The sequence below is a fragment of the Pristis pectinata genome, chromosome 23 (genome assembly GCF_009764475.1).
Source record: "Pristis pectinata isolate sPriPec2 chromosome 23, sPriPec2.1.pri, whole genome shotgun sequence".
NCBI classification, from domain to species: domain Eukaryota; kingdom Metazoa; phylum Chordata; class Chondrichthyes; order Rhinopristiformes; family Pristidae; genus Pristis; species Pristis pectinata.
In genome coordinates this window covers 17,190,016-17,212,185 of record NC_067427.1, presented here as the reverse complement: position 1 = coordinate 17,212,185, position 22,170 = coordinate 17,190,016, and the positions used below count along the sequence as shown (strand labels likewise).

The 22,170-nt window shown below is 40.3% G+C and overlaps 1 protein-coding gene across 3 annotated transcripts in view; it reads right to left on the bottom strand.

Moving 5' to 3' along the window:
* Nucleotides 1–22,170, bottom strand: part of abl1 (c-abl oncogene 1, non-receptor tyrosine kinase) — a 130,758-nt gene that overhangs the window by 15,811 nt on the left and 92,777 nt on the right. For all 3 annotated transcript variants that reach the window (XM_052036797.1, XM_052036798.1, XM_052036799.1), the window contains exons 4-6: nt 14,833–15,105; nt 5,040–5,124; nt 3,423–3,600 (exon numbers count right to left, since the gene is read on the bottom strand). In XM_052036797.1, coding sequence (XP_051892757.1) covers nt 3,423–3,600; nt 5,040–5,124; nt 14,833–15,105 — 536 coding nt within the window. The remainder of the gene's footprint in view (nt 1–3,422; nt 3,601–5,039; nt 5,125–14,832; nt 15,106–22,170) is intronic.

Sequence of the window (22,170 nt, the reverse complement as noted above, 5' to 3'; positions counted from 1 at the left end):
GATAAGATCTGGGTTCCCTTGCATACCAGTCACTGAAATCAAATGTTCTACTCCTGCAAGCGGTTAGGAAAGCAAATGGCACGTCAGCATTCATTGCGAGAGGATTTGTGTATAAGAGCAAAATTGTCTTGCTACTGCTGTAGAGTCTTGGTGAGACCCCATTTGGAGTTGTGCATGCAGTTTTGGCCTCCTTGTTAAAGGATGCTCTTGCCATGAAGGGAATGCAAGAGAGGATTATTAGACTGTTCCTAGGTGTGGCAGGACTAATGGACAAAGAGAGTTTGGTCAATTAGATCTATGTTCAAGTTTTTCTTCACTACATATTCATCCAATTTCCTACTGAAGGCCACAAAGGAACCTGCATCCACTACACCTGCAAGCTTTGCCTTCCAGATTCCAACCATGTGCTGTATAAAAATGTTTACCTTCATGCCTTCTTAATAATTCTCTCCTCTTGTATTTGTACCTGTGAACTCTGGTCAACCTCTCTACCAAAAGGAATAACTTCCCACCAGCCACTCTGTCCAGAGCCCTCAGGATTTTATATCCTTCCACCTAATCTTCCCTCAGCCTTTTCTCTGAAGAAAATAGGCCCATATCCAAAGAAAATTGATAGATTATGGTCAGTGACCCAGCAATTTCCCCCCTATAGCTCTCTCAAAGTTCTTGTGCATACCATACATTCCTGGTGACTTATTTACTTGAAATTCAATCAATTTTTCTCATACCTCCATGGTATCAAATTTTAACATCTCTAGTGTCTCAACTATCTCTTCCTTCACTACGACTTTGGAAGCCCCTGCTACCCTGGTGATGACAAATACATAGTACAGGGGGTCCACCCCAGTTACAGATGACTGACTTAAGGAAGTCTGACTTAATGCAAATTTTCCCAGACTTAGTTATAGGACTTGAATCTCTTCACCAGGAAACAGTGCAAAGATTACCCATAGAAAAAAAACCAATGCCTCCTCCAACCTCTCCTTCAGGCAAGATCAAACGTTACAGACCCCAAGCCACCTCTCCTTAGCACACACACTTTCTTTTATTAAACTATCAATAGTTTTCTTGCTGATTAACAGATCAGCCCTGCAACCCCTGTACTCATTTAGTGCCCTCAGCATCTATATGCAAGTTCCCATTTTTGCCTTAAATGCGCCCCACCACTCCATGTGCTGCCCTTTTATTATTTATGCACTTATCAAACACCTTTAGATTCCCATTTATGTTGGCAGCTAACCTTTTCTCATACATTCCCTTTGCCTCTCATTTTAATTTTCATTTCCCCTCTGATCCTTTTGTAATCAGCTTTGTTCTCACTGATATTTACAATCTGACGCTTGCCATTAAGATGCTGGAGGAAGTCAGCAGGTCAGGCAGCATCCGTGGAGAAAATGTCAATGTTTTGGGTCAAGAATCTTCTTCAGGACTGAAGATAGGAAAAGGGGAAGCCCAACATGGCAGGGGGAAGAGGTGGAAAACAGAGCAGTGATAGGTAGACAAAAGAGGGGAGGTGGGGTGGGCACAAGGTGGTGATAGGCAGATGCAGGAAAGGAGGGGAGAGCAGATCCACCGGGGGATGGGTCATAGGTATGGAGGCAGGCGGCATAGGGGGGAGGGAAGGAGAGGAGAAAAAAAAGAGGGGCTACAAACGGGAAGAAAAGAGGCAAGGTGGGGGAGGAGGTGGGTGTTTTACTTAAAGTAAGAGAATTCAATGTTCATGCCGTTCGGCTGTAAGGTCCCAAGATGGAAAATGAGGTGCTGTTCCTCCAGTTTGCATTTGGACTTCTCCTGGCAATGGAGGAGACCAAGGACCAACATATCAGTGATGAAGTGGGAGGGGAAGTTGAAGTGACTGGCAACGAGGAGATGCAGATCGAGGTTACAGACAGAGAGTAGGTGTTTTATAAAACAGTCACCTAGTCTGCATTTGATCTCGCCAATGTAGAGGAGGCCACACTTGGAACATAGAATGCAGTAGATGATATGTAAGGAGGTGCAGGTAACTCTCTGCCTCACCTGAAAGGACTGCTTGGGTCCCTGGATGGAGGTGATGTAGGTAGGGGCAGGCGTTACACCTATGGCAAGGATAGTGGAAAGTTCCCCAGGGTGGGTGGGGAGGGAACAGTGAACTAGGGAGTCACGGAGAGAGTGGTCCCTGATGAAGGCTGAAAGGGGTGGGGAGAGGAAGATGCGCTTGGTGGTGGGGTCCCACTGGAGATGATAGAAGTGGCGGAGATCGTCTACTCCATTCGGTGCTCCAAGTGTGGCCTCCTCTACATTGGCGAGACCAAACGCAGACTTGGTGACCATTGAGTAGAACACCTACACTTCGTCCATAACCACGATGTGCATCTCCCCATTGCCAGTCACTTCAACTCTCCCTCCATCACTGATACGTCAGTCTTCTGCCTCCTCCACTGCCAGAGAAATCCAAACAAACTAGAGGAAAAAAAACCTCATTTTTCGTCTTGGGACAGCCTAACAGCATGAACATTGAATTCTCCCACTAAGTAAAACAACCCCCCCTCTCTTTTTTTCTCCTCACCTTTTTCCTTCTCTCTCCTTTCCCTCTCCTCCCCACCCCCCATGCCACCTGCCTCCATACCTTTGACTCATCCCCTAGTTTTTCTGCTCTTCCCTCCTATCACTATCACTTACTTGCATCTACCTACCACCACCTTGTGCTCACCCCACCTCCCTTCTTGTTGTCAACCTACCACTGCTGTTTCTCCCTTACCCCCCCACCCCTCATCCAAAATATATTGGGCTTCCCCTTTTCCTATCTTCAGTCCTGAAGAAGGGCCCTGACCCGAAATGATGACTGTTTTTCTCCACTGATGCTGCCTGACCTGCTGAGTTCCTCTAGCATCTTGTTGTTCTTTATCTAGAGTCCAGCATCTGCAGTTCTTTGTTTCTCTTGCCATAAGCAACTATATTTGATTTTTACCTTCCTCTTTTGGCATTCTTGGAGTTCTGAATGTGTTTGTTTTTCTTTTGCCTCTCAAGGGAATGTGCCTCAACTGAATGTTTTTGCAGCTCACAACACACTATTTAAATAAAAAAACATAATGCTGGAAAAGCACAGCAGGACAGGCAGCAGCTGTGTGTCTTGGACCTGAAATATTAACCGTTTCTCTTTCCACAGATGCTGTATTTTCTGTTTTATTTCAAATGTCTAGCATTTGCATTTAAAAAAATTCACATTACTTTGTTAATAACTCAACAGGTGACAAAGTGGTGTCAATACTCACTTCACATATCAAGTTGGTTATTGTTCAAGGCACAATCTCAATACTGTGCTCTATTTTAGATTGTGTTTAAAATTAAGTTTTAAGTGTGAAAGTACGCTGCAGTGAATCACAAAATAAAGTGAAATTAATAATATCCAAACAAAATTCTAGCATGCGAGGAGAACATACCTGTGAATGAAATTCTTCTTCTCTAAATACTCCATTGCAGAGGATATCTGAGTTGCCATATATAGCAGCACAACTGCATTCACCTCCTCTTTGTTACAATCACGAAGGTAATCAAGGAGGTTTCCATGAGTCATGAATTCTGTGATGATGTAAAATGGAGGCTCCCGAGTACATACACCTTTTGGGGCAAAGTGAAACAAAACATTTTTTTAAAAAATGGTTGACTAATAGTCTACCAGATGTTCAAATACGACAAGTTTTTTTCAACCGAGTTCAATACAAAAAATTGCACTAAGGCATTTGAATATTTTGACCAATAGAATCAATGTTTCCCAACTTCATTATAAAATGGCATTCAATATTTCAGGGTGTGAAAGAAATTGCAACATTGCAAAGTTTTTGGCTGAACTATTCCACATAGCCTGTTATTCCACAGCTCCCACAGGGTTCTTGGCTGTGATTTTAGAACAAAATTCCACAAACCTTTTTGGAACAAGAATTTTAGTTATTTTACACAAAAAAAAATCCTGTTTTGGGTTTGTTACATTTTAGTCTTGAGTATTCAAAAACAAAAGACATGAAGACACAAGCTGATTCAACAATATGATCATTATTTGTTCCCCAATTCTATTAAAACCTTAAGAAATATAGAGTGCTTATGAAGGATCATCAGCTTGAAACCTTAATTGTTTCTCTCTCCTGCCCTGCTGAATACTTTCAGGACTCCATTTTAATTAAAAACACACGTTGTAAATATTTCTTGTTTCTCTTCTGGTACCTTTAACCTTAAATCAAGTTCCCAAGCCTTCAAATATTCTACAAAGAAAAATTTTCCAAATTTAATTTATCCACACAATTGCCCCTAACTGCACCTGGTAATTAACTAAGTATAAACATACGAATCAGAATCAGGCTTGGGCCATTTGGCTTCCTCATGCCTGCTCAGCCATTTAATAAGATGACAACCGATCTGACAGTCACCTCAAATCTACCTTTAGGAACAATGCCTTGGCTCCTTCATCCAGGTCATTGATAAAAATTGTAAATTTGAGTCCAAACACCAATCCAGTGGCACAACAGTCTTTACATCTTGTCAACCAGAAAAAGATGCATTTATGTTTGTTAGCCAGAAAATAATCTATCCTCGCCAACATCTTCTATACCAGGAGCTTTTATTTTCCATAATAACATTCTATGCGACAAATTATCAAATGCCAAATGGTTGATAGCACATATATTGGTTCCCCTTTATCCAAAGCACATGGTACTTCTTCAAAGAGCTCCAATAAATTAGTCAAATGTGATTTTTTCCAGAAAACACATCGACTTTTTCTGATTATTTTGAATGTTTCCAAGTGCCCTGCTAACTTAATTCCCTCTCTAATCCCATTGCACCTTCCAGAGTAACAATCCATATTCCAGTACCAGTCAATGTAAAAATAATGTGCTTCTAAACTCCATCACCATTTTTATTTATAATGCTGTTATTTTACCTTCTTGATTTTAGTTATTTTGTGGAAGGCCATTGAAATCAATGAGATGATTTTTCTTCCTGAAAAGCAGAGCGTTCATAGATTTCGATTGGTATAACAAATCAACTCAACTGTGCAAACTTACCTAGCAGCTGTACCAGGTTGGGATGCTTAATTTCCTTCATAACTGCAGCCTCTTTCAAGAACTCTTCCACTTCCATAGTATCTTCCTGGGGAAAGGGAACAGTTCCATATTAGGTATGAAATACAATGGAGCAAAGTGTGCAGCAAAACACAAAAATGGAGACATTGAGGCAAGCTTCTGCTGAAGTTCATTGGTTGCCAAGGAGAGAGAGTATGGCATCACCTGTAATTCAGGAGAAACATCAGTGCCCCTTACTTGCAGGAAACATTCTCTTTCCCTTCTGACTTTTGTTCACTGGATTGAATGTGATGAGACTTTATTTTTTAAAAATATCATCAAATACACATTGTTACATTGAAATTTGCGATACATCAACAATGGCAATAAGGTTCCTGACTTATGAGTAAGTGACACATATCAAATTTTAAGAGAGCAGCAACGCTACTTCTATTTACTGATATTCACTTGTTCTCAGGATTACGGCAACACTTTCAAGTCAGCAATTATTGTTCACCCCGGTTAACTTGAATAGCAGTACTCGAGCCTGACGAGGTGGAGGTGGTAGTACATGTAACAACCAATTGTTATTTCTGCTGCTAACCCACATACTATCATATTTATCTTCAGCTCAGTGTCACAACTTGCTTTGGTGGGGACATTACCCTGAATTGAACGTGTACTATAATAATCACTGGGCTAATGTTCCAGCATTGCTGTGCATAGAAAATTTAAACTTGGCTGCTTTTAGAGTGGCATGTTAAGCACACATAATATATACTTTAATGTACTCTTGATTATTGCAAGTGGGGATGGTTCTAAACTCTTAATTGTTCCACAGTTCATCAGTCCTTTGCTCAGGAAAGACTTTTTCTCCTTCCCAATCTCTTCAATATCCTTCAAGATAGTTATCCAAAGACTCTATAATCTGTAACTCTGTGCAGCCAAAATGCTGGAACATCAGTTGATAATGGAATTGATGGGGATTGGCACAAGGGACCAATGCATTTCAAACACAAGGAAACATAGCTGGAACTACTGATGCCAACAGCTTAAAGAAAACAACTTGCTTTTACAAAAGGACTTGTTGCACCACTTATCCACGAGCCAAACCAACTTATCCTTAAATTATTTCAAATTATATGTATTTTTATATAAACTTATTCATTTTTGTTTGAATTCTGAGCATCCCTGGCATTCATTGTCCATTCCTAATTCCCCTTGAGAAGAGGGTAATGAGTTGTCTTTTTGAATCACTGCAGTCTTTCCAGTGAAGGGTCTCTCAGGGGAGGGAGTTCCAACCCATGGAAAAAAAAAGTGAATGGCAATATACATTTCAGAAAAAAATACTGTGGTTTAAATATTTTTTGTTTGAAGTATTTCAGATGAACCACATATTCAAACTTGGGTCATTTATCACATACATGGTCACTGCCTGTCACTTATGTCTTGGGTCTTTCCAAGAGAATCTCAAACTAATTTCCTTGCTCTTTTCCCTCAGACCTGTTACAATTTCTGCTTTAAATTTTAAACTACTTTTTCTCTTACAGGTCATTTCTTATGAAACAAATGCATAACATAACAGTGGAATGGCTGGAGCTGCTGCCTTACAGTTCCAGTGACCTGGGTTCAATCCTGATCTCTGGAGGTGCAAGTGTGGCATTTGCAGATTCTCCCAATGACTAAGTGGACTTCCCCCAACATCAAAGATGTGCAGGTTGCAATTGGCCCTAGTGTAGGTGGGTGTAGAATCTTTGGCCGGGGGGGAGAGAAGAGTTGATAGGAATGTGGGTTGAATAAATGGGATCAGTCTAAGTGGATGCTTCACAGTTGGCATGGACTCAATGGGTCCAAGTGTTTATTTTAATGCTGTTAAACTATGAAAACTGAAGAAACCATAACAACTAAACTAACAATATAGTATTACCAGTACAGGGGCTCCTCGGATTATGAATGACCTGACCTACTGAAATCCAACTTTATGCAACTTTTAAAGCATTTTTCAACGTAGTATGTAATAACGTTTCATGGTATTCATTAATGACTGGATACAATATATATTTCATTAGTTCAATAATGGATAGTGTGAGGGTGATTATTCAGTGAAACGAAATTATCACGTGTATATACAGCTATACAATATGGGTAGCTAGAGAAAACAGACTTCTGACCGACAGAAAATCGGCGCATGGACAGTTCTCAGAAACTGAACCCTTATGTAGGGCCCAGGGACTGCCTGTACTGTATATGTGCTCATACAGAGTGAAGCAACAGACTTGTTGCTGGACACCGACTTCAGGGACACTTTATATTTATATTGTACTCATCCCCATTACCATCAATGCTGCCAGAATGGAGCTTCTGGGCTCCAGTTCCTATATGTGAACCAAACAGAAATGTGATGGAGAACTCATTATTACAGCTTAACTTTGGAACTGGTTTAGGCCAAATATACAACTCGCATTGTGCAACTTCAGCTAGTGCTTCTTAATGTAAACTCTAAACTTGTATTTTAAAAGTTCTCAAAATTCACTTACATGGCTACTAAAGCCTAACTTTTTTCACTGAAGTGCACAACCATTAAAACAGTTTGGTGAACCAGGGAATCGTGGAGGGAATGATCCCTCAGCAATGCAGGACGAGATTTGTTTAGTGGTGGCACACTGAAGGTGGCAGAAATCGCGGAGGATGACCCCTTGACTGTGGATTGGTAGAGTTGAAGACAAGGAAAATTTCAGTAGGATTTTTACAACACCCAAACAAAATGATACAAACTAAATTTATGGCACATTTAAATCTACAAGCCTTTCATGAAGAGCACTATTTCTGGAATGTAATTTTTCTGTCAGAGAACCTGTCAGGAATTCAGGAGCACCTCTAATTATCTTTTGTTCTATCAGGAATTCAGAAAGGTAACTTGATTGGAACAGACCATTGGTTTTATGGCTTAAATAAATAGTTTTCAATCATTATCTAATAAAAATTCTCAAAGGAAATATTTTAATGATTGACCATATCAGAGAACTTGTTTAATCCTGTGTCCTAAGGGAGCAACCTAAAACTTTCACCTGCAGGGATTTGTTCTGTGTCAGTGGTGGAGGTAACATTCTTGCTGCACATTAGCATACATAATAACACAACCATCAAATAACTACTCAGTTATTTTAAATGCTTACATGCACTTAGAGGGTAGGAACACAGAAAATGCATCTTATTATGGATCTGCAAAATGAATCACTGAGTATTTTACGTTTGGGTACAAGAATGATCAGGGCAGAGAGACCTGCAGTCATGCATTTGTATAAATATGCCATCAATGTTATGGTATGACTGATTCCAGTTTCTCCACAGCTGCTCCCTGACTCACTAAGCATTGTCAACATTTTCTGAAAGGAAAAAAAGACCTCCAGATGCTGGCAAAATGCAATAAAAACAGAAAATGCTGGAAATGCTTAGTAGTATCCAAAAGAGAAACAGAGTTAACAGTTCAGGTCAACGATCTCTCATCAGTATTTCCAAAATAGTGTTTTCATTCCAGCTTTTTCTTTTTTGGTTAATGTCAAGGATTTGGATAACATCAAGGCTCCCTTCCTTTCTTCAAAGTAATTATGACAAACTGTCAAAGCTGAAAACAATGAAATGAGCATTAGAACAGAACTTTCAAATCCTCAGGATACCCTACAGGATGGCAATTAATCTGGGTAAGATCCCACAGAAAACAAATCATATGATAACTGTTAACTGTTACCAGCGCTATTAAGGAATGCATGCTCACTTGGGATCCCTTCACAGGTGTCCTGTTGGGGTTACGAAATTCGCTCTTACAAAATTTACAAATGATTCCCCAAAAATTTGAGGTAGGGAATAAAATGTCCTCTCTCAGAATTAACGTGGAGAAAAAAAATAAACAAAATCTATTTTTTTTCTCGACTCATGTTTCTTGACGCATGCACAGATGACACGGCTTCACGTTATGGAAAATCACAATACGGACTATTTACTAGGGACGCAACCCCCCGCAATGCAAGGGTTGGTATACGTCCACCTAAACTGGCAGACAGATATGTGGCTCAGCTTGCAGCATTCTGGCCTGAGTCAGAAGTTGTGGGTTCAAGTAGCCCTCAGAGAGAAAAATCTGGCTGACAGTGCAAAACTGCGGGAATACTGCACTGTCTTTTCTGAGAGACATTAAACCATTGCCCCATCTTCCCACCAGACACGGAGGTAAAAGATACATGCTATTACTCTGAACAATTAATACCCCTTGCATCCCAGCCACAAATCATAGAAACAGTTCACCTGGTCTTTACCACATTTGAAGCTGTTGTTTGAGATTTCTCTGTGTAAACTGCTGCCTTGTTATTTAAAAGAATGAGTGTGACAATACTTCAAAAACTACTTAATTGGCTGTACAGAACTTGTTGCCTTGAGGTTATGACAAAATATTGTTCTAAGCATTAATTCAGGAGAACAGCTCCACTGGAGTTAGCTTTCCAAACTCACTGCTTGCCAATTATGTCTTGAAGGAATTCTCTCTCTTTTCTGACCCTGGTACTGAAGTCACTTAAGATCATTTTGTCTTCCACTGGGATCCAGAATAGGGTTTCTGAAGGTCATTGTATAGTTTTCAGAACTGGAGCTTATTTGCTGATGACTGTAGCATGCTGGTTCCTTGTGTGAGTGATCCAGAGGGTCACGACATGTTCAGCTATCCCACAGGAGGAGTTGCGCAGATGCCCGACTAATTCGCTCTTGATAGCAAACCTCACTGTATGATGATAGTATCCCTCTCAGGCCTCCAAACCTCTCATATCGGGGGAGAACTTCCTACCTGCTACCTATTGTTGCATTGACGAAATGCAGCAAGATCATGTTATGCTCAAGTACAACACTAGATGGAGTAGATGGTACACTTCATATGGCGTATGCGAGCACTACGTGGTGGTATTTCAAATCAATTTGTTTTGTTAAACTTTGCTCATGAATGTTCCCCTTCCTCTCCTTACATTTTTGGGGTACTCCTTTAATTTGTGGTCCAACATTCCAAGTGGTGAACTACTGCAAGACTATCACGAACACTCAGGTAGGCAGAGATATAGAGCCATCAACACTTGGCAAATCCAAACCTGGAGATTTTTAGCCATATACACACAAGCCAAAATCTTGTTAAAGTGATGAGAAGCATCCACTTGTTGGATAGTGGTCTGCATTTTAATTCCAGTTTGCCGGTCTATTGCAGTTTTTGAGTCCCCAATGCTTTTCAGCACTAATTAGTACTCCCTGAAAACTACAAAAAAATGCTTCCCATCAATTAGCTATGAAGTCACAGAGAGGTGGTAGCATCAGAATGAGGAAGCATAAATTAGGAGGGATAGGAATTGGCTTGCCATAAAGACAGATGTCAGCCCTAACCACAAACACCAAAACGCGTCCATTCATCAAAAGCACTTATGTGATTATCAGTCAAAACACCTTGACAGCACTTTACTGATGTTGAATCATTTTAGTGACCATTATGTAATTATCTTTTCTCCAGCTGAGCAAGCTCTGGGAGCGTTCAGTTAAAGTTTGGCTAACTTGACAGCTACATTCAATCAGAGTAGGGGAAACTTGAGCAAGGTGGTTGCACATGTGTGTACATGGAACACTGCTTTCCTCAACACCCCAGCAATGCAACTTGGGATAAATTAAAACCCTGGCTCCTGGCTCTGACAGAGGAAAAAAAATTTAATAACAAATGCATTTCCCTGACCATCTTCTAATACTTTCTCTTTTAGCCCATCTGTTTTCCATTTCTGTCTCAAAAGCTGTTTGGCAGCATGTACGTATGATAGAGTCACTGGTCTTTGTTTCCTCCTTCAATCAACAAATGCCTTGTCAGTACAGCCTGCTCAAAATCCATAGCTGCTATAAAATGTTTCAGTCCTCTTGTGAAACAGTGATAGATTTTGAGAGTCTGGGAAAGTGCCATTTCTATTCAGTTCTTTCTCATTTTTGCACAACTCAGTGAAATAAATTAAGTACTAAACACGGTTGGCTGTTGCAGTGCAGATTCATGGAGGGGTGCATTGGTTGAGTTGAAGGCACAGGTACAAACACTGCAGGGCTGAAGAATGAGGGAGATGAAGGAAATGGGAGTTGGATTTAACACCTCATCTGAAAGACACTACTACCATCAGCACAGCACTCCCTCAGCTCTGAACCAAAGGGTTGTGCCCAAGTCAAATGACTGTGGGTTAACAACTGTTGATAGGGTTAACAATTTTTTTTAAATTTGAGGGGTGTGGGTGTGTGGTCGATGTACAGGGACTCAATAGCCAGTAGGACAAGGATGATGGATGAGGACTTGGTGTATTTGAAGACATATTTCCAAATAAACTTAGGTTCATGGAGACAGTTGATGGAAGATTAGCCAGGAGAGTAATTGAATCATTGAAACTAGAGGTAACAGAGGAATATTGTAAAGCCAGGATTCACCAACATAATGAAGGCAGGAAATTGTAACTTTTGGGACAATGTAGTCTAATGTCTTGTGCAGGGCTGTTGAACTCAAATGAATCTGTAAGAGTACATCAATTAGAATATCTCCTGCTCTTGGTTTCCAGAATTCCCAATGTATGTCAGTATTTCCAAGTGGAAGTATCAGCTTAATGGATGTTTAAAAAACCTTCTGCTCTCGAATCCTTCTATTCACCAATTCATGCTTTATTGTATACAGGTTGATTGCTGGATGCCCTGGCTTAACATGCATCAGGACACTAACAAATTAGAAGTCGTGACATAACCCTAATTTTCACCTTGTTGGTTAATCAACCTAGTCAATTTCCTTTGTAATTATTCTCCAAGAAAGTGCACATAACTAAAAATATTAAACCTCTCTTTTGCCCTCTGTCTTTCAATGACTGATCACTTATATTTGCTAATCTTGAGTATCTGTACTTGGTACGACTGCTCTCATTTCCCCACCATCTTTTTCCTCTTCAATCATGTCACTGAAGACTCATTTCAAACTATGCCCTCCTTCAGCTCTCTTCCTATTCCCAAACCTTTCATCTGCCTGGATCACTCCTGGTAAATGACTAACCCATTCTAGGTCACGTTCTTACACAGTAGGGAAGGGAAGCAAGGTGGAGCTCCATACCAGATCTCAGGGAGCCTAAATGGAAAGTGTTGTACTTCCAAATCCAAACAGGTCAGGGTGGAGGAGCAGGGCAACTCTGGTGAACTGCAAGAAATGTGATTCTTTGGATGAAGGGACAGAACATTTTCATATTAGCTTCATTAAATATGTCTACAAATAACTCAACAAAACTTAGAATGCATTCTGCCATGGTTCATGTCCATTGGTCACGAATGAAAACAGTAATATTCCAGCAGTGGAACTGTTCAAGGGTAAATGTTCCAACTAATGGGAAAGATCAACACATTCAAAGGTGAGCTACCAAAACAAATTAACATTGAATTTTTAGATGAAATGCAGAATTTCATTTGCCATGACCAATTCTGTTTGTTTTTGTTTAGAATCCTTCAGCAAGCATTAACTACTTGCTGCATACACAATACTCGCTTGGTGCTGTTTCTTTCTCTCTCATCAACCCCCTTTATCCCTCATTACACAACAACTGTCTCCACCTTGTACAACCTATTTGTTCAATCAAAAATAGCCAGTTTCGAATTATACTTATGTCTTGGAATATTTTACCATGTTTAAGATGCTATAAAAATGCAGGGTGTTGTTTCAGTTTGATTTACTTTACTAAAATAAGCCACATGGAAATGCCACTTCAGCAAGCAATAAAGCTAACATATTCCACATTTACACTTGTGTTTAGTCACAACTGTTCACTGAACTTTCATCTCCTTGCAGTTAGCTGCAAGTTGCTACAAACATACCTCACAATCTACCCTGTCATGGCCCTTGCACCTTATTGTCTATCTGCACTGCACTCTCTGCAACTATAACACTATATTCTGCATTCTGTTATTGCGTTTCCCTTGTAGTACCTCAAATTACTTATGTTTTGGAATGATCTGTATGGACAGCTTACAAAACTAAGTTTTTCACTGTATCTCGGTACATGTGACAATAATAAATCAATACCAATAGTTATTACTTGATTGTTTTTATGTACAAGGATAGTTCTGCCTGTAATCAAACATAATCCATATCAGAGTTACTTTTATAGAAAGAAAATAATTTCTATAAAAATGGACATAATGTGGATCATATTGAATTGAGCATCTCTTGCTCCATAATTACAGTCACTCTAAGATACTGCAAAGCAATCAAGTACTTCTGAATTGTGTTCAAAGCAAAATTTAAAACAAATTGCACATAAACTCCCAGAAACAGTAACATGATTGTGACTGAATGGTCTGTTTTATGGATGTGATTTGAGGGACACCTGAAGACCAAACAATTCTCCAACTCTTCAAAAGAAATCATGCGACTTCTTTGGCATCCACCTGAGATGAGACTCCAATTTACCATCTCATCTCAAGGAAAGCACGACTCAGAAATCCACCCACAAATGTCAGCATGGATTGCCTACTGAAACCTCCAGAACAGTGTGATGCCCTGCAACGTCGGTTGAAGGAAGCCTTGGGGTAATAGGGGATCCACAAGATTTTAATACTGAGATAAACTGAGTTTTCAAATCAGGTTAACAATAAATAAATACAAATACATTTAGCTTACTCGCTGCATTGGCTACAGGGCTGATAACAGCCCCTGGAACAGTCCCAACTCCTGAAAAGGAGTGCCTCAGCATCACCCACCCACCCCACCCCCCCAACCTAACAGGGACAGAGTTCCCCTTGTCCTCACCTACCACCCCGACACAGATTGGGTGACAACTTCGTCAGGCACCTTTGTTCCGTCCACCACAAAAGCAATGATCTCCCGGTGGCCATCCACTTCAATTGCACATCCTACTCCCATAGTGACATGTCTACCCACGGCCTCCTCTACTGCCACGTTGAGGACAAACGTAGGTTGGACGGACCACACCTTGTTATTTCGCCTCAGTAGTCTCCAACCTGATGACCTCAACATTGATTTCTCTAACTTCTGGTAACCCCCCCCTCTTCTCCCACCCCTTCTTTTTTTCCCTCCTTTGTCTTCCTTCATTCCTGTGGCCCCCTTCCCCCATCCTCATGACCTGCCTATCTATTCCCCACCTCCTTCCCCATATTCCATGGTCCACTGCCTTCTCCTACTGGATTCCTTCTTCAGCCCTTTGCTTCTTCGACCTATTGCTTCTCAGCTTCTTACTTCTCCCCCCTAACCCACCCTCCTTCCTCCTCTCACCTGGACTCACCGAGCACTTGCATGTGCTCCTCCCCCTCCCCCGACCTTCTAGTTCCGGCTTCTGCCCTCTTCTTTTCCAGTCCTGATGAAGGGTCTTGACCCAAAACATCGACTGTATTTCCCTCCATAGATGCTGCCTGACCTGCTGAGTTCCTCCAGCATTTTGTGTGTGTTGCTCCAGATTCCAACATCTGCAGAATCTTGTGTCTCCAGGCATTTTCTTGGTGAAAAGGTGAATATTTTAAACAAGTGCAAACAAGTGGGGCTTTAAATTTAAACTCTGCTCTAGAGTGAGCAAGCTCAATCTTCTGATACAGGAGCAAGTGCAATCTGGGGTTAACAACCCCAGATTTTGATACACTAAGAACTTGCATGAAGTTTACCAAAGTAAATTGCAAATCTTTCACAAGAAACTTTGAGCCTGACAAGCAGCTACTAAGATTCCACCCACTTGTGTGAAAGGGCTGTGAAGGAAAGCTACCATACCTTTAGTGTCTTTACTGCCACGGTGAGATTGTATTTCTTCCAGACTCCCTCATACACTTCCCCATATTGTCCACCACCTAATTTGTGTTTCATTGTAATGTCTGTCCGTTCAATCTCCCACTTGTCATAATTAGGCGAGACTCCATAGATCGTAGGCTTGTTGCGTTTTGGAGCAGGGTAGTGTAGGGTGGTGATTAGTCCATCGGCCACTGTTGAATGGTGGTGAACAAGCTCTGCCAATGTGTTGAAACGACTCTCCGAAGATACATACAGCTGAAATAACAATGGTAAACATCAGTAGTATTCAAAATAACAACAAAAATTTCATCAAAGAAACCTTGCTTCATGTTGCTTTAAATACCCTTGCACCCTGGATACACCATGTCTGTTCCTACCATGCCCTCTTCCAAACCAGCTTGCATTTGTTACCAGGTTTTCAAAAGTATACTGAAACCTTCAGTCTCATTCACTTGCAAATTTCATTCACCTACTGGCATCCCATTGTTAAATTTTGAGATGTTTTTTTATCAAGGTGGCTTTAAAAAGGCAAGGTGTTACACTGCTGTCTCCAGATGGAGCTACGCTATATACAAGTAGCATAGAAATATCAAATACTGAAAGTTGCTATCAAACTAATGGGAGGCCAAAGCTTGATGCCTCAAGAATCGAAAAGGTGAAATTCACACATCAGGAGCAATTTAGGTTGAGTTCACACTTCCAATATCAAATTATTACCATCTAATTTTTTTTTTAAAGCTGGCTGTCAAAATAAAATGGCTTCATTTGTCAATAATATGCTCTGTTACAAGGTAATTCCAGCAGAGAAACAGTCCTTTCAGGTCAACTAATTAATTCCAGCATTTACTCTCCAGACAACTTTTGTTTCTATTCCTTACGTAACCCCATCTACCATTCACTTACAAAATTCCTTCAACTAACGGCACCCCCTTGTCAAACTTTGAGATGTTCTTTTTTGCCACATTGCTTTACAAATGCAAATTGTTACATCAACATACTCTTATATTCTTTTTCCTTTTACACATTTATCAGGTTTATCTTAAATGCATCTTACTCAATTTCTTAAAAACTCCTTGTACCTGTAAATTTTATATTCCAACCATTCTGGTGAAAGCTTCTCCTGAATTTATTACAGATCATCTTATATTCCTGTGTTCTAACAAGGGTCTTGCCCAAAGTAATGAATCATACAGTAGAAAGACCATTTAAAATAACTTTAGTATCTAGTAGAAAATTTCTAAGATCAGTTTGGAGAAGGAGTAGTTTAAAATAGGAAGAGTAAAGACAACTGCAAATCATGGGATACTGACAGGAACAGGCTGGATGGAATCCTCCTGAAACATCTAAAACTGATTTAATTAGTTACTTTTTTTGTCTTTGTGGGAACTCATTAAGCCCAAATTGGCTGCCATGTTTCCTGCATAACCAGATATGATTACTTCGAGTACTTCACTTATGAAAATCACCATCCAGATTCAACTTATTTTACTATTCAAGAGTAATAGAGAAAGAGAAAACAAATTGATGACAAGTTATTTTAATCAGCTTGTAAAAACTGGAAATAACTTGCCTCAGGATAGACAAATGGATTAAATTGAACTTTCGCATATCAAAACAAGAAACATCAGTTCATGGGGCCTATTTTGTTTTCAGCCAATGGCTCCAGAAACTTGGGTGTCCTGTGACTAGAGGCCACAATTTTACAAGGTTATATTAGACCAGTGGCAGACTTTATTGAATCCAGTAAACATACTAAACAGGACAATGCTAGTCATAAGGTTTTCTGTAGTTTTCATAACTTTTGATATTCATATTCTGCACATGTTCTGGCCAAAATCTCATGGCTAGACATGTGAATGTGGGGTCCACTGTGAAAGGAAGCAACTTAAATGTATATGCCACCTGTATGTCATCTACTAAGATCCTATTCATTTCAAAAGGAGGACCAGCATTTGTACAGCATCCATAAAATACAGGTGTTGCTATGTTTAGCAGCTGTACAAAGCTAGAAACCAAAATTACAATGAGATTAATGACTAGGAATATTGATAGGAGGAGGAAGAACTTGCTGGTGTCCTTCAAATTTGCCATTAAGATCCACGCCAGTGCAAAGTAAAAAAGTGTCTTGGTTCACTGCCTCATCTGAGGGATGGCACATCTGAAAACACAGGACTCCCTCAGGAAGGCTTCAGACTTTCAGCCTCTAATTGCATGTTCTAGTCAGAGAGAGCAGGAGCTTGAATCAGCAAAATGGAACAAGGGGAAATCCAACCAAAGTAAGCCAAACTGAAAATCAGTCCAGAATGAATTTTACTGAAGTTTGTGAAAATACTGGAAACTCCTCAAAGAAAAGATCAAAGTTCTGACTGGGTGAACAACAAATGGTAAAAGTTTTTCTCTCACCCATGCATTAGGAAAATGTCTCAATCTCCCATAATGATAGTAACACAAATCAGCAGAAACCAAAATTAACGCTTTTGCTCAGAGGCACAACAATTTAAATGCAAGTCAATGTAATTACTTTTTTCAAACCAATGTTATGGTATGTAGTGTTTTGGAGTATGAAGATGTCCATATGTATTTAGCTTTGGGAGAAGTGAAACTCTACCAACCGCCATATTAAACATGATACTATTGAAATATGTATTGTATATTCTTTCAAGTATCATTTACACAGATTGCAGCATCCAAGAGAACATTTAGAAAGGATTGCTGTTGTTGGATCACTGCCTCTGAGACCACTTTCAAACCATTAAGGTAAATGTTCGGCTTCAGCTGGTCAGATATAAAATTCATTAAGTAATTGTGTTTCATTCCTTTTACCAAAACGAAAGCCTTCAGCTTTGTGGTCTGAACAATCCCAGGAAGAGGAAGTAGCAGACATCCTTAATTAGCAGCATGCCAGGCCGAATTCACTGAAGGGCTAGTTTGAATAGTCAGTCTCATCTCTACCGTATTACTCTAGGACTATCAGCCCATTCATGTTAAGTACACTACAGTAAAGATCCAATAATCTGGCACATTCAAGACCTTGGTGATACTGGACTGGCACATTTTCCAGACTACTGGATGTTATTCCTATTAATACATGAACACACTTTTAATTCATTTTACGTTACACAGTATAATAATAAATTTTCCTGTAATCTCGAGGCAACAAATATTTCTTATGTTCTTATAAAGCATTTTTCATATCCTAGGATGTTCTGAAGTTCTTCAGAGGCAATGAATTATAAAGAAATATGTCATTCTAAATAATTGCCCAAACTCTGTAATTTTTAGAATTGGATTTGAAAAAAAACATTTTAGCCAGTGTTGCTCTTGTACAATTCTGCTCAGCAGAGCCACCTATATTGCCCCTACCAATTTAGTGCAGCACAATGGCCGTGTAACAAGTCTACCTGTACCAAGGTCATTAGAAACAATCCTGAAAGCACAATCACCTGATTCAAAAACAAGGCCTGAAATTATTTTGAATAAGACATGGAACACAAACATTTAATCCAAATCAAAGCACCCTACTGTAGCCTGTATTCTACTGCCAAACCAAGGAGCAAACAGATTGGGTGACCAAGATAATGCAGGCAACCGCATTATGGCCGCTCAGGTAACGGACATTCATCCATAAAGAATTCACAAGTCACTACCCAGAAATTTGAGATACAGAATAAAATGCACTCTCACTGAATGTGTGTGAAGACTAAATAAACAAATTATTTTTCAACTTGACGCGATGCAAGTGCAGATGATGCAGTTTCACGTTACAGAAAATCGTGATGTAAACACTTTTCTAGGAAGGAAACCCCCTCCCCCCGCATAATGCGGAAGTCGCCACGTAATCCAGAGATGTTACATTCCACATGGATAGATTTGTTTCAAAAGAGGAGCAAGATGAGCACCCAAAGAAACAAAGGATAGGTTAGATAAGAGTAAGACAGTGAGCAGTAAAAGGCCTGTGTGAACATAAACATTGGTGTAGACCTGTTGAGCTGATTCACTTGTTTGAGCTGCAAGTTCTATGTATTTGCTCAAATAGGCAGCGAATGTGTTCCTCCGAAACTGTTTTTCCCCTCCTGAGTACACAACCAAAAAAATCACAACAAATGAGATTCCACATTGGCATTGCTAATGTTTTCTTTTAAATCTTTATACAAAGATACCACCTTGTGCAATGGAATCAGATGGATCACAATCCTGACCTTCCTGTGGGAGGTTTCAATAAGCCAAAACCCACAAAGGAGGGGATAGAAATGGTAAAAATTATACAGAGAAAAAGCTTCTCTGCTATGAATGGTATGTTGTAGAGTCAGAATCTGCACACACAGCGTCTTGGAATGACCGTATTCCAGTGCAAACCAGATTCCAAACCCTGGTTAATCACCCTGTAAGGAATTTTATCAGTCATTCCACACCCTGAACAGTTGGGATGAAGCATTTGCAGAACCAGTAGTCAGCTAATCTCAGGGGGTCCCAATGAGAGCAAACAGCTGAAGGGAGTGCTTTCCTCTTCCTTTATTTTGAGTGGCTGTCACTTGTATCATAATTAAATATTTGCACAGTTGGAACCAAATCTTCCAACATTCCATCAAATACTATTCAAATACTCGTACATCATTATCTCCCACCCCAAAAAATTGGCACCATATCCTGAGGAGACTCCCACAGGCTGTTCTGTGTTCCAAAATTCCAAAGGCATACCCACTAGTGACCCAATTTGACCAAAATTCTTATTTACTTCAAATAAACCTAAACGATTTAAAGAACTTCACTGAACTAGGAGGCAAAACTGGACCCAATTGGCCTTCAAACTTAGAAAAAAGTTTCACAAGTTCACAACCCTGTTTTCAAAATCACTATCATCAACAAAACCATTTTTCTTTCAAGTGGCAGTGCAGAAAAATGTGTTGATGTAAAACTGCTGCTATCCCACTATTTTTAACAAAGGGACAAAACAATGAAATGCAATGACAGAAAAGCAATTGGGGGGGACCAAACCACAGACAATTCAGTCTTTGATATCAGACTCCACTTTGGAAGTATCACAAAGAGGCCTACCAACTTCATCTCAGGACTAGGATTGGGCAATAAACATAATTTACACAAAAATATGTCTGGATACACAGAGAGAGAGAATGGACACCAAGCCAAAAGACAACTGATTTGAAGAGAAGCCAAAAGATTGGTTAAATGAGTGGGTTTGAAGGAGCGGAGGATTGCATGGTAAAATCTAGGGCTTTTCAATCTGTGGCTGTCCTTTGCATTGCCTTCCCTGCCTATTTATGGTCAGACAATTACTGCAATTGTTACTAAGTTCAAAAGTGGGAAAGATCCAAGTAATCAGCAAGTTATTTGCTTTAAACAAGGTCACCTCTGCACGATTTTAACTGTCAACTCATTCATGCAATTCAGTAACTCAAGCCAGCAACTTTTATGCAACATTCAACAAACAAATCCAACAAGAATGTTACACAGAAGTCAAAAAAATGACTGTACATGCCTTGGTTCTGCAATTCACTTTATTTTTGGGCACATGTTCTCATCTTTCAATACTGGGATTACTTGGCCCTTGCCATGTAAATAGTCAATATTATCTATTGTCATGTCTCATCATTTAACTGAAACAAGCCACCAACATATCAGTTACATAGAACATAACAGCACAGTACAGGCCCTTTGGCCCACAATTTTGCACCAGCATTTTATCCTGCTCTAATATTTATCTAACCCTTCCGTCCCACATAGCCCTCCATTTCTCTATCATTCGTGTCTAAGTCTCTTAAATGTCCCAAATGTATCTGCCCCCACAACCTCTGCCAGCAGTGCATTCCACGCACCCACCACTCTATGTTAAAAAAAACTTACCCCTTATACCTCCCTCCAATCACCTTAAAATTATGCCCCCTCGTGTTAGCCATTGTTGTCTTGGGAAAAAGTCTCTGACTGTCCACTTGATCTATCATTTTGTACACCTCTGTCAAGTCACCTCTCATCCTCCTCCTCTCCAAAGAGAAAAGCCCTAGCTCACTCAACCTATCCTCATAAGACATGCTGGTAAATCTCCTCTATACCCTCTTTAAAGCTTCCACATCCTTCCTATAATGAGGCGACCAGAACCGAACACAATACCCCAAGTGTGGTCTAACCAGAGTTCTACAGAGCTGCAACATAAGCTCGCGGCTCTTGAACTCAATCCCCCGACTAATGAAGGCCAACACACCACATGCCTTCTTAACAACCCTATCAACCTGCACGGCAACATTGAGGGATCTATGGACATGGACCCCAAGATCCATCTGTTCCTCCACACTGCTAAGAGTCCTGCCACTAACCTTGTATTCTGCCTTCAAATTCGATCTCCCCTCCCCCTCGCTCTGCATCCTATGAATATCCTGTTGTAATCTACAGCAACCTTCTACACTATCCACAACATCACCAACCTTTGTATCATCAGCATACTTATTAACCCACCCTTCCACTTCTTCATCCAAGTCATTTATCAAAAATCACAAAGAGCAGGAGTCCCAGAACGGATCCCTGCAGAACACCGACCTCCAAGCAGAATACACTCCATCTACCACCACCCTCTGTCTTCTATGAGTGAGCCAATTCTGAATCCACACAGCCAAGTCTCCCTGGATCCCATACCTCCTGACTTTCTGAATGAGCCTTCCATGAGAAACTTTATCAAACACCTTATTAAAATCCATGTACACTACATCCACTGCTCTACCTTCATCAATGTGCTTTGTAACATCCTCAAAGAATTCAAATCAGGCTTTTGAGGCACAACCTGCCCCTCACAAAACCATGCTCACTGTCCCTCATCAGCCTATGCTTCTCCAAATGCCCATAAATCCTGTCTCTAAGAATCTTCTCCAGTAATTTGCCCACCACTGAAGTAAGACTCACTGGTCTGAAACTCCCAGGGTTATCCCTACTCCCTTTCTTAAACAAAGGAACAACATTTGCCACCCTCCAATCATCTGGCAGTACTCCTGTGGCCAGTGAGGACACAAAGATCATTGCCAAAGATGCAGCAATCTCTTCCCTTGCTTCCCGTAATAACCTTGGATATATCCCGTCTGGCCCTGGTGACTTATCTATCATAATGTTTTCCAAAAGTTCCAGCACATCCTCTTCCCTCATGTTGACATGCCCTAGCGTATCAGCCTGTCGTATGCCATCCTCACAAACTTCAAGGTCTCTCTCTCTGGAGAATACTGAAGCAAAGTATTCATTAAGGACCTCCCCTACCTCTTTGGACTCCAGGCACGTTTCCTCTTTTATCCCTGATCGGTCCTACCCTTACTCTACCCTTCA